Here is an 18,478-nt window from a genome sequence, read left to right as displayed (position 1 = left end):
TTCAAATTTCCAACCCTCCCCCCCCCCCCTTAATGTCCTTAAAAAATAAAATAAAATAAAAAAAAAAGTTAAATTGACATGTAACAAATGACACCAACATGAAGTAGACATATTGTGATTGTGAAGTAATAACTTATGCTAGGAGGAGAGAATGGTTGAGCAATTGAATTTTGGCATGCCCGATCCTTTTCTCTGGCAGCGGCCTACTCCTCCCGTCCATTCAGAACGCATTTGCCTTATCCAAGATGTGCATGGGTATGTGGTGGTGGGATTAGCTATCGGACGGAGAACTGTTTTGCCAGCTGTCCTGGTGACATGCTTAATTTTGAAAGTTCTTCAGTTTTTTTTTTTCCATTCCCCCTTATGCTGGGATGACTGCCCCAACCATGGTTGGCAGAGAGGATTGGCACAAGTGTCGCCTTTTACCTATCGGTATGCGGATGGAATGTGAGTGTTTTCCGGAAAGTGAGATGTTGCTTTTATTAGGCTGGAGTTTATTGACCCTGGCAGGGTTGTTGTGCCCGTCTCTTTATATTGTATCACGTGGCAGTGCCAACTTGTCACAGCAGAGCCGATCAGACTTTGCCCCGGCTGAGCTGTATTTGTCAGGGACTTGGAGTCTTGTCTCCAGCCGAGGGGCCGGGCGCTTGGAGAGATCGCTCTTCTAGCAGATGGGCATTTAGAGCTTGATGATATATTTGCAAACTTTTTTTGGCAGAATATCGCCCTATGCGGTGCCAGTCAGAAGGCAGCAAGCAAACAAGTGCCACCTCGCCAACTGGTTTAATCCTGATTAAAATGTTCTGCCATTTGGCGTCTGGCATGCAGCGGATCTGCCCGAGATAACAGTAAAAGGTTATAGCAGAGCTGTGATCCCAGGCCCAACGCTTCTCACAGCTGACGCTTTATTACAATTTTATCCAGTATTTATATTTAATATTTATAGTTAATATATTGTAAAGACTGGATGCAATTGTTACAATGTATATTATTTATAAACAAAAATATGGTTACAATTGTATCCAGTCTTTACAATTTATACTAAATAAGACTGGATGCAATTGTAACAATATTTTTATATTTGTTTACAAAATAAGAATATTACTAATCTTATTTTGTGTGTGTATATATATTTATATATTTAACTTTATTAGAAAAAATAACAAATTGTGTACATAACATGTATCAAAACAGCATTAAATTTGATATAAATATACATAGGATTACATTTGTATGCAACACATAAACATGAGATCAAAACGGGCATAATATACAGTGCATATTGCATTTTTTGTAAACAAATATAATACTGGGTTACGATTGTGTCCAGTCTTTATAAATTAAATATATAAATATTAAATATAATATATTGTTGCAATTTATATTAAATATAATATATAAATATTGTTACCATTTTATCCAGTCTTAATATTTAATATAAATTGTAAGAGACTGGATACAATTGTAACAATATTCATATATGATTTTATTTATATAAATTCTTTGAATATAAAAATATAAATATTGTTCGTTGTTTTCAGTCTTTACAGTCCTTGAGGCCCCTTTCCTACGCTGATACATTGTTACACCTTAATTCTGCACAGATTTAAAACAAAAATGTTAATTCTCCCTAAATTCGTATTCTGGTTTTCAGCTCCTGGATGTTTTCCCTCCCACACTCCAGATACTTTGAGGTTAGTACACTGTTTCCCAACCAGCGTTACTCCCAGCTGTTGTAAAACTACAACTCCCAGCATGCCCAGACAGCCAAAGTGCTTGGAATTGTAGATTGGCAACAGCTGAAGATACACGGATTGGGAAACACTGAGTTAGTCTGCATTCACACCACTTTTTCCTTCATATGGTCACCGGACCCGGCTGGGAAATGTCCCGTATCCCAGCCGGACCCGGCCTGCGTCTTATTCATTTGAATGCGCCGACCGGAGTCGGCTCGTTATTGCCCCGTATCCGGTTTTGTGGCCGGAAATAAAACCATAGTATCTTAAATGGTAAAATTATATTGATGTGAGCGCTGACTATCTTTGTACTGCACTGCAGAATACGTTGGCGCTACTAAGCGATTCCATTCAGAGGTTAAAGGGGTACTCTGCTGCCACAGCTTTTGGAAGGTTTTGTTCTGAAAGCTGGGTGCGGGTTGCAAGAGGTCGTGACGTCATGGCCAGGCCCCTTGTGATGTCATGCCACGTCCCCTCAATGCAAGTCTGTGGGAGGGGGCGTGGCGGACGCCACGCCCCCTCCCATAGACTTGCATTGAGGGGGTGTGATGTCACGAGGGGGTGGGGGCGTGACATCACGACCCCTTTCCCACCGCAACCAGCATTGTAAATGAATCCCCGGTGCTGCACAGAGATGGTGGGGGTTCCCAGCAGGGGGACCCCCCGCGATCAGACATCTTACCTGCTTTCCTTTGGAGTACCCCTTTAAAGACAATTGGAACGGTAAATGTAAAGCTTTAGTATGATGAATCCTCCAACTATTGGGCTTCGTTTCCAGTGCGGCCGGGTGACCCATGAACGCCGTGGAGTGATGAGATGTCTCACACTTAGTCTCCATTACCATGTGATCTGTTGCAGAGCTCCTCTTTTATGGGGGGGCCTCCTCTTTTGTACAGCCCCCTCCATACCTTCCATTGGGGATTCTGGAATTCATTATGGGGACAGAACATCTTACTAAAAGTTCCCTGAATTATCCAAACCCCATAGAGACCACCGGGAGGGCGTCTTGGGCGGCTCCTTTAAGAGCGCAGTGTTTGTGTTTTCTTGTTCCTGGTGTCCTCCGCTGTTATTGTCTCTCCTATTACCGCTTCTGTGATGCGTGAGAAGCCATCTGTCTGCGATCAGCACCTGTGCTATGGGCGCACTGCTCGCCCTCCGTGTTCTTCTTTATTCGCGTGAAGATTTTCTTGCACAGAAGTGAGATTTATTTTTTAAACAATAACTTATGGTAGCAGAACCGGGGTGTAAACCTATAGGCCATTCACTGCAGCGGACAGGACAAGGGCTCTCTGCAGAGAAATGATTTCTCCACCTCCCAACCAGTCTGCTGCAAAACTACAACTCCCAGCATGCCCGGACATCCAACACTGCTCTAGTCAAAGATCCATTGAGTAGAAATTTGCTAAAGTAGGTGGGAACAATGAGAATGAAATGATTGGGGTACTGGGGCCCTATTAAAGGAGTTATGTAGTAAAAAAGATAACTTATCCCCCTTTCCAAAGGAATAAGTTATAGACCGTGCGGGGGGTCCGAGCGCTGGGACCCCCTGCGATCTCCTCCGGGGGTAGGCAGTCTGCTTGAAGGGGGCGTGCCGACCCCTGCACGGAGCGCCGGCCGACACTCCCTCTCCATGTACCCTATAGAGATACATGGAGGGGGTTTGTCGGCTGCAGCTTCCTGCAGGGGTCGGAACGGCCGCTTCCAGCAACCTGCCGGTACCCTGTGCAACAGATCACGGGGGTCCAAGTTCTCGGACCCCCTATAATCTATAACTTATCCTCTATCCTCTGGATAGGGAATAAGTTATTTTTCACTGCACTACTCCTTTAATGCTGTTGAAGCATGTTGTTTTTAAACATTTGAAGAGGGGCGAATTGTTAGACACGATGGGAATTGTAGTTTTGTAGCAGATAGAGGGCCCTAGGCTGTAGTTGCAAAACTACAACTCCCAGCAAGCACTAACAACCTGGGCCTCTCTGCCTGCTCCAAAACTACAGTTCCCATCATGCTTAAGTTTATGGCTGTCCAGACCCAGGTGGTTGTTGCAAAAACTGTAATTTCCACAATGCACTTACAATTTGCCTTTCTCCTCCACATAAGACATTCTTGGTATTTTAGATTGTTAGAGTACCGGTCATGATCTTGTTAAGGGTATGTTCACACTGCGGAACTGTAGCTGAATCTCCACTCGCAGAATTCAGAGAGCGGAGATTCAGCCTGGCAGGCGGCGACAGCGGTAGGACCGCCCCGTCACTATTGACGGCTATACAGTGCTTGGGGACTTCCGCGCAAAGAATGAACATGTTCTTTCTTTGCGCGGAACAACTTCAGCGGCGGAATTGTCTGCCCCTGAAATTCCGCAGTGTGAACGGGTCTCGCGGAAGACCCATTCACACAGATGTTAACGTCCACTGTGCGGAATTTTACTCGGGTATTCCGCAGTGTGAACATACCCTAAATGTTATAATCCCCCCAGGTCACTGCCCCCATCATGATAAACCTCCCCCGGCCTTTATTTTTAGTATTTTTTAGTTTTCTACCTTGATATTACTCTGTATTTTCTGCTCAGTCTCAGTCAGATACACAGACAGGGAAGGGGCGTTCCCCAGCAGGCGTGACATCATCTGAAGCCATACAGAGGAGAACTTCCTCACTCGGCTACACACAGCCCAGAGCAGTTCAGTGTGAGATGAGCTATGATTGGCTAAGGCTGCACACACACCCCTCAGCATTTCCTGATTTTGGACTTCTGCCAGGCCAGCAGGAGTCCAAAGTCTGCAAGAGATGTGGGGGGAAATGTGCTCTGGACAAATAGGGAGACACCTAGTGGCAGATTTTTGAAACACAAATAACACATAGAAAAAAAGTACATTAGAAATAATTTTTATTAACCATAAGGAGTGCCGTAGCAAAAATTTGTTTGAATGACTCTACCCATTTAATGCATGCTGGGAATTGTAGTTATGGAACGTCCGAAGAGTCACAAATTGTTAGGCATTGATGGAAATTGTACGTTTACAACTTCTGTGGAGCTACATGTTTGATATCGCTGTTGTATAGGGAGAAGAAAATGGTTTGGTGTTAGTGTTTCCCAAACGGGGGGCCTCCAGCTGTTGCAAAACTACAACTCCCAGCATGCCCGGACAGCCGAAGGCTGTCCGGGCATGCTGGGAATTGTAGTTTTGAAACAGCTGGAGACACCCTGGTTGGGGAAACCCTGTATTAGGTAGTGATTGTGATGCGGTAACCACATTAGGGAGAGTGGATCTACAGCGTTGTGCAGTGCGGTCTCGCCCTCGGCTCCAGGTCTCTGTTTAGGTGTATATGTTGGTGCATACGCAGCGAATGGGGATGGGGGTAGAATTGCCAAGTCAGGGATGAGGCAGCAGCGTTGATTTCCAGGCTTGCTGTGGGGGCTCCGTATGACGTTTATACCCCCCCTGTGCTCCGCTTCCTTCACATAGCTGCAGCGCTGCTGCTGGGCGGCTGCCAGGACTTTCCATTTGTCTAAAAATAACCTGACGGTCGTCCTCCCGGAGAGGAGGTTTGGTGCCGGACGCCTCTGATGGCGACTTCTGCCCGTTCGGCGGTCGTCCGTTCTGACGTCATTCCTCCGTACACATTATTTGAGTACAGTCTTTGCATCAGTTGTTTCGCTCTATAAGAAGCCGAAGGATTTTCTTGTTTGTTGTTCGTGAGGAAACCTGTCGGAATCCTCTGCAAATACAAATAAACTACATTACATGAATAATGGATGATATAAACTGTGCCGACTCCTCACTGGCGCTCGCTTATACGCCAAACTAGTGATTCCCTTCCTCTACTGTGAGTCTTGGAATCCATCATCCTACCTGTAGAGAATCCTTAGGCTGTATTCACACGGCAGAATGTTCCACATCCGCACCAATTCCGCATTCATTTTGGGTGTTTTTAGGCTTGTGCGGAAAAATATATAACGTAATCCTTCCAGTACTTATCAGCTGCTGAAGTTGAGTTGTTCTTTTGTCTGACTATAGTACTCTCTGCTGACACCTCTGTCCATGTCAGGAACTGTTCAGAGCAGAATAGATTTGCTATGGGGATTTGCTCCTACTCTGGACAGTTCCCGAGACGGACAGAGATGTCAGCAGAGAGCACTGTGGTCAGAACAACTCAACTTCAGCAGCTGATAAATATTGATAGGATTAAGATTTTTTTAATAGAAGTAATTTACAAATCTGTTTAACTTTCTGGAGCCAGTTGATATGAAAAAAAAAAAAAAAAAAAATAGTTTTTCACCGGAGTACCCCTTTTATTCAGACTCTGTGTGGAATTCCACAATCTGAAATTCTGCCGTGTGAATTTAGCCTAATTGGATCATGTGGTGCGTATGATGGAGACGTGGATCAGACCTCCATGTTTGGTGTTTTGTGCATCTTCGTCCTTTTTCATAGTAAGATATTGTTTTCACCTACAATACATGTTTTGAATCTGGTGTTGACCCTGAACCCCCAGGGCCCTTCAGCCTGTAGCATGTGGTGCAGGATCCACGTCTCCTCAGTAGGGGGTCCTGAGAATCTAGGACAGTGCAGGTGCTCTGCGTGTTTTCCTTTTACTGTTAACCCTTACATTGTCTCCTTCTCCCTGCAGTGCGAGGATGTCGCCCAGGAAAGATTGTGCAGATGACGGAGGCAGAGGTGCGGGGGCTCTGCATAAAATCCAGGGAAATCTTCCTCAGTCAACCCATCCTGCTGGAACTGGAGGCTCCTCTCAAGATCTGCGGTGAGTTTATTTTAATAAAACTTGGGAGACCTGATTAGCGTCCATTCCTCCCAAAAAAAAGAGTAAACTTTTTATCCAGCTAATGTGTATTTTGTAAGAACATTACTTATCCCAGAGTATTATACTCCAGAGCTGTACTCACTATTCTGCTGGTGGGGTCACTGTGTACATACATTACATTACTTATCCTGTACTGATCCCGAGTTATACCCTGTATTATACTCCAGACCTGTACTCACTATTCTGCTGGTGAGGTCACTGTGTACATACATTACATTACTTATCCTGTACTGATCCTGAGTTATATCCTGTATTATACTCCAGAGCTGTACTCACTATTCTGCTGGGGAGGTCACTGTGTACATACATTACATTACTTATCCTGTACTGATCCTGAGTTATATCCTGTATTATACTCCAGAGCTGCACTCACTATTCTGCTGGTGAGGTCACTGTGTACATACATTACATTACTTATCCTGTACTGATCCCGAGTTATACCCTGTATTATACTCCAGACCTGTACTCACTATTCTGCTGGTGAGGTCACTGTGTACATACATTACATTACTTATCCTGTACTGATCCTGAGTTATATCCTGTATTATACTCCAGAGCTGTACTCACTATTCTGCTGGGGAGGTCACTGTGTACATACATTACATTACTTATCCTGTACTGATCCTGAGTTATATCCTGTATTATACTCCAGAGCTGTACTCACTATTCTGCTGGGGAGGTCACTGTGTACATACATTACATTACTTATCCTGTACTGATCCTGAGTTATATCCTGTATTATACTCCAGAGCTGTACTCACTATTCTGCTGGGGAGGTCACTGTGTACATACATTACATTACTTATCCTGTACTGATCCTGAGTTATATCCTGTATTATACTCCAGAGCTGTACTCACTATTCTGCTGGGGAGGTCACTGTGTACATACATTACATTACTTATCCTGTACTGATCCTGAGTTATATCCTGCATTCTGCTTGCTGTCAGCACTCTGCCACCAGATACTATCCTAACAGCCATGATGCATGAGGCAGATACGTTTTCCTACATCAGATAGCTGTACATCTCCCAGTATAATCCGACCTGTTCTAGAATGCACACCAGCAGTACGTGCTATGAGGCACTTGTTTGGTATTACTACATGGTATCTATGGGGACACTTCTGCGGCCGCTGATTAGCTGAGCGAGCCAACCCACAGACAGACCCCAAACACACACAAGAGCTGTGCAGCGGGACCAGCTCCACGAGAAGGGTGGTAGGTAGATATATACATTTTGTGTTTCCACCAGGCTGAGCACAATTTTAGATAAAATGCAAAACTCTGACACCACTTCTAGGTAACTTTTCCAAACTGGAGGAAACCTATAAGAAAATCTGAAAAATGTACTGCTCTCCTGTTCCTCACTACCGGCCGATGAGTGGAGGTTGTTGTGTTAATTGTTCTTATTTAAAAAAAAAAAAAAAAGTGACAGGTCGTAGACCTCAATAGCCATTCTCTCCTTGGCTGGAGTATATATCCTTCTCCTGCCGGCAGTGTCAGTACTTCACATGTAAGATGTGATTGGGCTGGAGTATATATCCTTCTCCTGCTGGCAGCGTCAGTACTTCACATGTAAGATGTGAATGGGCTGGAGTATATATCCTTCCCCTGCCGGCAGCGTTAGTACCTGACATGTAAAATGTGAATGGGCTGGAGTATATATCCTTCCCCTGCCGGCAGCGCCAGTACTTCACATGTAAGATGTGAATGGCCACTGATGTGTAAGCTGCAGGTGCTGTATCAATCTAAGGCTAGATTCGCACCCCCACCAACAAAATACCAAAATTGCTCCACTTTTTTCCTACCTGGCAGCAGCCAAACTGGTTAAACCACCTATAGCTACTGGAATTGCTACATTGTAACACATAGAAATGACCATAGACAAAAGGGCATTGACTGCCAATTCCTCTATGAAAATGGTGACTAATCCTTGACACTGTAACGCAGCAGTATCCAGGCGCCGCTTATCTCCATGGGATACAAAATAATCACACAGGTGAAATCTATGCTGTCAAATCCTCTGAGCCGAACAGCTTGACTGTTCTATTTGCGCTGATCCATTGTAGCAAACAGGAAGGATCTTGTGCCATTGCTGCTAATGATACTTTGTAACAAATTATAGAAGACGGCACTCGCCATGAAACAAGAATTACTTGATCTTCAGTTGCAAAAAATCGGACAGGTCAGGGGGTGATACAGACATCGGGGAGCGTTCGGAACGTTTCGTGCGTGATGACGCACTGCCTCTAGCCGACGCCGTCTGGCGTCGGCTAGAGGCAGTGCGTCATCACGCACGAAACATTCCGAACGCTCCGCGCTGTCTGTATCACCCCCTGACCTGTCCGATTATTTTTTTGGGAAAAAGATTAACTCCTTAACAATGCAGGACGTATATTTACGTCCTGCGCTGGCTCCCGCGTTGTAACGTGGGGTCACGCGGTGATCCAGCGTCATATCGGGTCGGTCCCGGCAGCCATCATTGGTTCGGTCCCAGCGGCCATCAACTGGTCCCTAACAGCTTGCAGGACCGCAGGAGGATCCTTACCTGCTTCCTGTGCGTCCGATCGCCGAATAACTGCTCCATGCCTGAGATTCAAGCAGAGCGGCGATAACACTGATCAATGCCATGTTATTTCATAGCAGTGATCAGTGTAGGAAATGAATGTGTGCAATGTTATAGTCCCCTATGGTGAAAATAAAGTGTTAACACATGGGATTTAACCCTTCCCTGATAAAAAATCTGAATCACCCCCCTTTTCTCATAAAAAATGAAAAATAACTATGTAAATAAATATAAACATATGTGGTATCGCTGCATGTGTTAATGTCCAAACTATAAAAATATATCATTAATTTAAACCCCACGGTCAATGGTGTACACGTAAAAAAAAAATTCCAAAGTCCAAAATTGTGTATTTTTGGTCACTTTTTATACCATAAAAAATGAATAAAAAGCAATCAAAAAGTCCGATCAAAACAAAAAATGGTACCGATAAAATACTTCAGATCACGGCGCGCAAAAAATGAGCCCTCATACAGCCCCATAAGCGGAGAAATTATTTATAGGGGTCAGAAGATGACTATTTTAAACGTATTAATTTTCCTGCATGTAGTTATGATTTTTTCCAGAAGGAAGACAATATCCGACCTATATAAGTAGGGGATCATTTTAATCGTATGGACCTACAGAATAAAGGGAATGTGTCATTTTTACTGGAAAATGTACAGTGTAGAAACGGAAGCCCCCAAAATTTACAAAATGGATTTTTTTTTTTCAATTGTCGCACAATTATTTTTTGTTTCGCCGTATATTTTTGGGTTAAATGACTGATGTCATTACAAAGTAGAATTGGTGGCGCAAAAAATAAGCATCATATGGATTTTTAAGTGGAAAATTGAAAGGGTTATGATTTTTTTTAAAGGTAAGGAGGAAAAAATTGAAAATGCAAAAACTGAAAAACACTGAGTCCTTAAGGGGTTAAAGGGGTACTTTGGGAAAAAAATTTCATTCAACTGGCTCCAGAAAGTAAAAATCTTAATCCTTCCAGTACTTATCGGCTGCTGTATACTACAGAGGGGTAAGGTTTTTTCTTTATTTTTATTTTTTTCTGTCTGACCACAGTGCTCTCTGCTGACACCTCTGTCCGTGTTAGGAACTGTCCAGAGCAGGAGAAAATCTCCATAGCAAACCTCCTGCTCTGGACTGTTCCTGACATGGACAGAGGTGTCGCCAGAGAGCACTGTGGTCAGACTGGAAATAATAACTCTACTTCCTCTGCAACATACAGCAGCTGATAAGTACTGGAAGGGTTAAGATTATTAAATAGAAGTAATTTACAAATCTGTTTAACTTTCTGGTACCAGTTGTTGATTTGAAAAAAAATATTTTCCACCGGAGTACCCCTTTATAGAATTCCTATTTTATGGCGAGTGCCGTCTTCTAGCTTTCATTTATTTGGTCATATTTATCTGGGACTGAGCACCATCTCACACGGGACACTACTTATGGTGCCGTATAGAACGCCTATTCCCGAGCGCGTCTGCAGCGCGTTTGATGTAAAGGTCAGCAGTTCCGGCATATACCTTGTGTTTTAAAATACATTGTAGCAGTTGTGCAAGCCTAGGTGTAAATTCACACAGGTTTTTTTAAGCTCTGATTTCAAATATGTGCACAAAGATCCAGTTGGGAGGAGCGAAAAACGGCCGCTCCAGGACCCAGCCGGATCTGGACAGAACCCCATTCATTTCAATGTCAAATGCTGACTCCAGTCGGCTCATTTTTGCCCCATATACGCTTCTCTGATTGGACCTAAAAGTGTGGTATACCATTGTTTTAGGTCCGGTGAAAAAAACTTATATTAGGCAAAAAGGAGCCCACCGGAGTCAGCATTGGAACCTGGTCGACCCATTGAAATGAATGGGGTTCTGTCGCCCGTACACTACAAACGTAATGTGAACCCAGCCTTACAAAGTAAGAGGAGTTCTTGATATCTGAATGCACTAATACAAAGTATATATAGGTTGCAAAACCTTTACACGTTGCACAAATAATTATCATTTTGGATTAATCTGATTTTCTCCTCCCTTCAGGTGACATCCACGGGCAGTACACAGATTTACTCCGGCTCTTTGAATATGGCGGCTTCCCCCCAGAAGCCAACTACCTCTTCCTGGGGGATTATGTGGACAGAGGGAAGCAGTCACTGGAAACCATCTGCCTGCTGCTGGCGTATAAAATCAAGTACCCCGAGAACTTCTTTCTGCTCAGAGGAAACCACGAGTGTGCGAGCATCAACCGCATTTATGGCTTCTACGATGAGTGTAAGTCTCCGGCCTCGCTTTAGGAAAACAGCGATGGTTCTGATAAGTGGGTGTCGTGACCTAGAAAGATACGTAGTGTTATCATTACTCATCCTGCTGTCCTTATAGGAAGCAGACAATTAAAGGGGTATTCCGGCTTTATACATCTCATCCCCTATCCAAAGGATAAGGGGATAAGATGTATGATCGCTGGAGACCCCCGCGATCTCTGTGCAGCCCCCAGCATTCTGTGCCGAGTGCTGCCTCCGAGAGGGGGACGTGACCACACCACGCCCCTCCATTCATGTCTATGAACGGGGCGTGACGGCCGTCACGCCCCCTTCATAGACATGAATGGAGGGGCGTGGTGTGATGTCACGTCCCCCTCTCGGAGGCAGCACTCGGCACAGAGATCGTGGAGGTCCCCAGCGGCAGGACCCCTGCGATCATACAACTTATCCCCTATCCTTTTGGATAGGTGATAAAGATGTATAATCCCGGAATGCCCCTTTAAACGTTTTTCTGAAAGTTTGTTTTTACTTGGCCAAACCAAAATCCATGTTTTTACTGGTGTTATGGCGGTTCCTAGTAACCGGATAACCAACCAAAAGGAATGTCCTAAAACATAACTTATAGTTTGTGGGATCCACACTTGTGGTATATTTAACAATGAAAGCTTGTTTATCTGTAATACATAAGAAAAATACTTTGTCTAGTATGGCACAGATGAATGCTCCACACATGGTCACCAAAACCACCATATATATATTGATTTTGCTTTTTTATAGTTTATTTTTTAAAACATAAATAATCAACATAAACCATAAAAACAAGACATTGTATTGCAAAAATATTGAAATAAACACAATAAAATACAGTGGTCCCTCAACATATGATGGTAATCCGTTCCAAACGGACCATCGTTTGTTGAAACCATCGCATGTTGAGGGATCCGTGCAATGTAAAGTATAGGACAGTGGTCTTCAACCTGCGGACCTCCAGATGTTGCAAAACTACAACACCCAGCATGCCCGGACAGCCGTTGGCTGTCCGGGCATGCCGGGTGTTGTAGTTTTGCAACATCTGGAGGTCCGCAGGTTGAAGACCACTGCTTCCCCGGCATCCTCGCTCTCTGTCGCCGCCATCATGTTGTTACGCACGCCGCTCCTATTGGATGACGGGACGGCATGCGCAGCAACGTGATGACTACGATGGAGAGCGCCGACGATGCAGGGAATCCTGAAGAGGACGCTCCGGAGCCCCGAGGACAGGTAAGTGATCGTCAGCGGAGCACACGGGGCACCGTAAACGGCTATCCGTTGGCAGCTGAAGCAGTCTGCGCTGCCGGATAGCCGTTTATGCGATGGCCCCGACATACAAAAGCTTCGTATGTTGATGCTGCCTTCAACATGTGATGTCCTCTGAGAGTGATCGTATGCTGAAATGATCGTATGTCGGGGCCATCGTAGGTCGAGGGGTCACTGTATCTGCATTGAGGGTGGATCAATGTTGTAAAGGCCTAAAAAAACAAACCTCTCCCTACATGCTACTTGTCCCAGTGACCTCAGCAATGGAGAAACAACGGCGGTGTATGTCGGGGAACGATTTCCAAGAACATAATTTAAATGAGTTACAAAAAGACCAGTGAGTTATGGTGGAAACAAATGACTGTGTATTCACTGGGTGACAACCAAATGGTTAACAGCGAAGATGCATGCTGGTGATGTTATGCACATAGCCATGTGTTGTGTTCAGGTGAATGATTACGGTTGTAAGGCTGGGTTCACACTGAGGAATCCATCTGGAGATTCGGAATGTGGCCAGCACTAGGACCGTGCGTACATTAGAGCCCCCATTGAGGGCAATGTATTTCAGGCGGATTCCACAGTCCTTCTTTTGGGCGGCTGAACTCAGTTGGACTCTGCTGTGTCAGAATTTCTGAATGTCATTTCTTTGCGGAATTACTCCTGAAACTTCCTTAGTGTGAACCTGGTCCAACACTGTGGCAGAAAACATCCAATGATGAACCAAGGTTAATGCTAGAATGACACTGCATGCTTACGGTGTACAGTGTCCCTCTATTCTAGTGCCTTAAAACATTGCTATATACCTGCACCATATTCAGTAGAGTAAAACGGAAAGTACATATCCAGTGATACAAGTTTTTCTCAGCGAGGAGCGCGTGCGGTAGGCTGCGCACACTCTCCATTCACTTCAATGGGAGCTCTAAAGAGACCCGAGGACAGGACTTGGGCATCATGGGCGCTCCCATAGAAATGGAGTGTGTTCCGTCCTGTGGATAGGGGATAAGTTAAAGGTGTACTCTGCTCTAAACATCTTATCCCCTTTACAAAGGATAGGGGATAAGATGTTGGATTGCAGGGGGTCCTGCCGCTGGGGACCCCCACGATCTCCGGGCTGGCGGCGGCCATAACATGGAAGCCTGCAGCTTCCGCGTTTGTGACGTCCGCCCCCTACATTAATCTCTATGCACATAGCAGTCACACCTCCTCCCATAGACTTGAGTGGAGGAGTTGTAGCCGCTCGCATCGCCAGTCATCGGGCACTGAGTGGAGTTTGCTCTGTGCACGGAATGATAGGGAGTACCCCTTTATAGGAGTACTACGGTGCAGTCTTTTTTTTTTAACCCTCTGTGCCCAGGCTGCCAAGCGAAACAAAACAAACTTTAACTCTCCTTCCTACGTTCCCCCGTTGCGCTGATATTGATGTCCCGTTCTCCGGTCCCCAACTTCTTCTGCTTCCTGTAAGTCAGTCATGTGACGCTCAGCATATCGCCGGCCGCCCGCGGCCGGTGAGTGTCACGTGACTCTTCGACTTACAGGAAGTGGAAAAAGTCGGGGACCGGAGAACGGGACATCAATATCAGTGCAACGGGGGAACGTAGGAAGGGGAGTTAAGGTTTTGCTTGGCAGCCCGGGCACAGAAGGTTGGGGAAAAAACACAACACACCGGAGTACCCCTTTAACTTTTGGCTGCAGTTCTTCTTTAACCATTTTTGTATAGGTGCATGTTTTTCCTAAAAGAACCCTAACCTGCTAAGCCTTCCCCCTCCCCTTTGTTTGGCTTTATCTTGGTTGCCTTTATGCGGCATTCATAATTCTGCTGGGTTTCAATTAGTCCATCGCTCAGCAATGCTTTTAGGCTCTGTCAGCTGATCATAGTTCACTATATGATTTCATGGGTAAATATAAACAATCTCCCACAATGCACCACAGCAGAAAATTCTCTATCGCTGTTCCTCTGACTTTTTTATGGCCCATTAACTGCTGCAAAACTCCAACGCTCATCGGCCCAGATTTATCAAAGAATGCCTATGGTAGAGCTGTTTCCCCACGTTTATTTGGGTGGAGGGTTTGACTAGCGTGCGTCTTATTTATCAAGAAGGTGCCGCAGGATGATGAATTTTGCTCTGCTGTGGTGGGAAAAGCTCGACCACATTCACTTTATCTAGACACTTGTGAGGGAGGGAAGTAGACACTTTCCCGGGTCCTGAATTTGGCGGGTTAGGTGTTTTTATTTACTTTCACAGAGCTGCCGGGACATTTTTACTTTAATTTTAGATGCTACAATCAAATTTGATTGCGGCATCTAAGGGGTTAATGATCGTGATCGGTGATGTCTGGCATTAGGTGGGCAGATAGCCGTCAGGACCACCCAGCTATGACCCGCACGCAGCTCCTGAACACCTGTCATAGAGGGGGAGCGGGATGCGGTCGTCCACAAGAGGTTAAAGGTTAAATTGATTGCGGAAGGTAGAAGTGATTCTCGCGCCTACTGGTAGACTGTGTAGCTTTGCGCCTAAAAAAAAAAAAAAAAAAAATGTACCTTTGCGCACAAAATAGCGACTTTTGACAAAAGTAGCAAATGATAAATATGTGACCACTGCATGGTCAAAAAGAAAAAGTTCTACAGGTAGGAAAAAACATCAAAAGGCGCAAAAGTCTCAAAATATTTCTTCCTTACGCCTGAACTGCGCCAAAGCATAGACAAAATAAATGCTTTAAAAGCAATGATAAATCTCTTCCATCGAGTCCTGACGAAGGATGAGATTATACCTAGAGTCCGGCATATGATAGAGCAGTGTTTCCGAACCAGTGGTTGCAAAACTACAACTCCCAGCATGCCCGGACAGCCTTTGGCTGTCCGGGCATGCTGGGAGTTGTAGTTTTGCAACAGCTGCAGGCACCCTGGTTGGATAACATTGTTGTTTTTGACCAATCTTGAAGGTGTAGTATTATTCCATTATACAGCGATTGAGCTTGGCTTGTAATGTCCTGACAGTAATGGATAAATAGGGAATGAAAGTCTTGCAACTTTTAAGGGACATTACGTGAAATGCTTTGCTGAATGTGTGATGTTCCAGACTCGTTATTGGAGATTTTGCCGCATTAATAAAACTGCTGATTCCTCCTCCCGTTTCCTCGCCGCGTTCCTGACCCACTTAACAGTGTAAAAATAAATAAAAAAAATACGTAACTCCCATCTCTGCTTTTCTGCAGGTAAACGGAGGTTTAACATAAAGCTGTGGAAGACGTTCACCGACTGCTTCAATTGCCTGCCGATCGCCGCCATCGTGGACGAGAAGATCTTCTGTTGCCACGGAGGTAAGGGAGGGCAGCGCTCAGGAATTTCCACCGCAGGCCGGAATCCTCAGCTCCCCCGGGTGGTGTCCACGGCTCAGGTCTCTTTAGCTATTTCTGAACCCTGACCTCTTGTTTTCGGCTGGCGATGTCAGGTCATGGCATGTGACGGGCCGTGCTGGAGCTTTGGTTACTGTTGATCAGCAGAGCTGACAGCGCGGCTTCTAATGAGGATTTTTTTTTCCATTGTTGTCCCATAGGAAGCGAGTAATAATATATGCACACGTGTACTGTACGGCCTGTGGGAATGTCGCCACGTAGGAAGATGACGCACACTGAAGGTTAGGGCGCTGAGGTTCATGATCAGATCGGCATAGCACACATTAGATTAGGGTTACACAATGACCTGAAAGTGATACTTCCCTCATGGGGAAATTTGGATGCAACCTATGGTTAGCAGTGTGTCCCAACATGGAGGGAAAGTTCTGCCACGGAAAATGCAGTCACACGAATCTTCTGATCCTTTATAGAAACAGGTTGGAGGATGACACTGGTAAAGGCTGTGATTAAAGTGTAAGAATTCAAGGGGACTCCAATACTTATCCACAGGAAAGGGAATAAGTGTCTGACAGCTGGGACTCCCCGCGATCTCCTGCCTGACACCCCGGCAGAGTGGTGGTCGACAGTAGTCTTGAGCATGAATATTCGTAATGCAAATTTTTATGACGAATATCGGCACTTTGCAATTTCGGGAATATTTAGAATATAGTGCTATATATTCGTATTGCCGAATATTCCTTATTTTTTTTTATTTTTTTTTTTTGACATGCCAATTTTTATGCGAATTTTTTATGCCATTTTTATTTATTTTTTCACGCAAATTTTCGCATAGAAAAAAGTGAACGGACATAGCAAATATGCAAATTTCGTAAACCTAGGACAAATAATCTTCAATATATTCGCAAAATATCGCGAATTCGAATATGGCCCCTGCTGTTCATCATTAGGCGACAGGCCCCCCCTCCGTGCATTTCTGTGGGAGAGACGGTGCATGGAGGGGACGTGGACCACCGCTGGTCTGTGCACGTGGAGAGACATTGGGGGAGATTTATAAAAACCTGTCCAGAGGAAAAGTTGCTGAGTTGCCCATAGCAACCAATCAGATCGCTTCTCTCATTTTTAGAGGCCTCTGAAAAATTAAAGCAGCGATCTGATTGGTTGCTATGGAGAACTCGGCAACTTCTCCCTGGACAGGTTTTGATAAATCTCCCCCATTGTTCTGAAAACAAATCTTCGGAATATCAGGGCATCGTGCAGGAGATTGCAGGGGTCCCAGCGATCAGACACTTCTCTCCCTATGCTGTGGATAGCAGTCAAGTACCGGAGCTCCCCTTTAACTACGTTTTTCTTAATCCCATTCAGCAAGCTGGACTGACAGTACAGTTGCCTCGGTTGTTGCAGTATGATGCCCAGAAAGTACCATGCATGGAAGTTGCTAGGCATCATAAGCCTAGTCATCCCTACTGCCCGGCGCGAGCGGCGTCATCCCTACTGCCCGGCGCGAGCGGCGTCATCCCTACTGCCCGGCGCGAGCTACATCTCTTTGCAGAATTCTGCATGGAAACTCCTCTGCAGCAGAGTCCCGAATTCAACGAGATTCTGCTGCGCTGCGCACATGGTGGTTTTTCTGTACCAGATGTTTCTGGCACGGAAATTCTGATTTCGGTGTCTGCAGGAAGAATTAACCTGTTCATTCTTTCTGCAGACTCTGCACAGAATGCATAGCCGTCTATGAGACAGCATATTCCTGTGCGGTCCATAATATGCCGGCGCTACCAGTCTCTGGGATGTCCGCATGGAGATTTTCTGCGTGGACATTCTGTAGTGTGAACATAGCCTAAGGCGGTTTCTTTCAGTTCCATAGTCTCCTCATTTTAATGCGAAACTAGGGCTTAAAGCGGCAGCTCAACTAGGTTGCTGCAATGACTAAACGTGTCTGGCAGCCACAGGCACTTACTGCAGTGTGTAAGAGCGGCATGAAACGCCAGTGGCCTTGGACTACCAGCTGTAACCTTCTTTTTATTCCACTGTTACATTGCAACAACTTGCAGCTGTTAGCTCGTTCAGGGTGTTGCCTTTAATCTTATAAATTAGAGAATGAGAAGGTTTACATTTACTGACTGCAAGCAGAGGTTTTAGAATGCACGTTGTATTTTAGAGCTTTTACAAGATCTATACTTTTCTGGAGATGGACTCTAGGTAAACAGCCTTTGTGCTGCTCGTTGTTTGTCTCGTAAATCCTGGTTGCTGAGCCAGTCGTCCTTTATTACAGGGACATAGTGTTATGGAACCCGCCAGACCGGTTCTCACAGGACAAGCTGATACTTAGTGGCGCTTTATGACGGCTCAGTCACTAACACAGATCTGTTTGTAGCCGTCTAATAGTCATCTCCAGCATTTGACTCTGTCCCCTGTCGTGCAGGGCATGCTAGGAGTTGTAGTTGCCAAAAAGCTCGAG

At 45.1% G+C, this 18,478-nt stretch overlaps 1 protein-coding gene across 1 annotated transcript in view; it reads left to right on the top strand.

Annotated features, from left to right (window-relative positions):
* The window catches only part of PPP1CB (protein phosphatase 1 catalytic subunit beta), a 57,001-nt gene that overhangs the window by 24,439 nt on the left and 14,084 nt on the right, over positions 1 to 18,478 (top strand). The window contains exons 2-4 of the mRNA XM_056568573.1: positions 6,366 to 6,497; positions 11,150 to 11,380; positions 15,880 to 15,984. Coding sequence (XP_056424548.1) covers positions 6,366 to 6,497; positions 11,150 to 11,380; positions 15,880 to 15,984 — 468 coding nt within the window. The remainder of the gene's footprint in view (positions 1 to 6,365; positions 6,498 to 11,149; positions 11,381 to 15,879; positions 15,985 to 18,478) is intronic.

The sequence above is a fragment of the Hyla sarda genome, chromosome 3 (assembly GCF_029499605.1).
Source record: "Hyla sarda isolate aHylSar1 chromosome 3, aHylSar1.hap1, whole genome shotgun sequence".
Classification (NCBI taxonomy): Eukaryota; Metazoa; Chordata; class Amphibia; order Anura; family Hylidae; genus Hyla; species Hyla sarda.
Note: the sequence above shows the minus strand (reverse complement) of the source record. Positions and strands in the feature narration are given on the sequence as shown.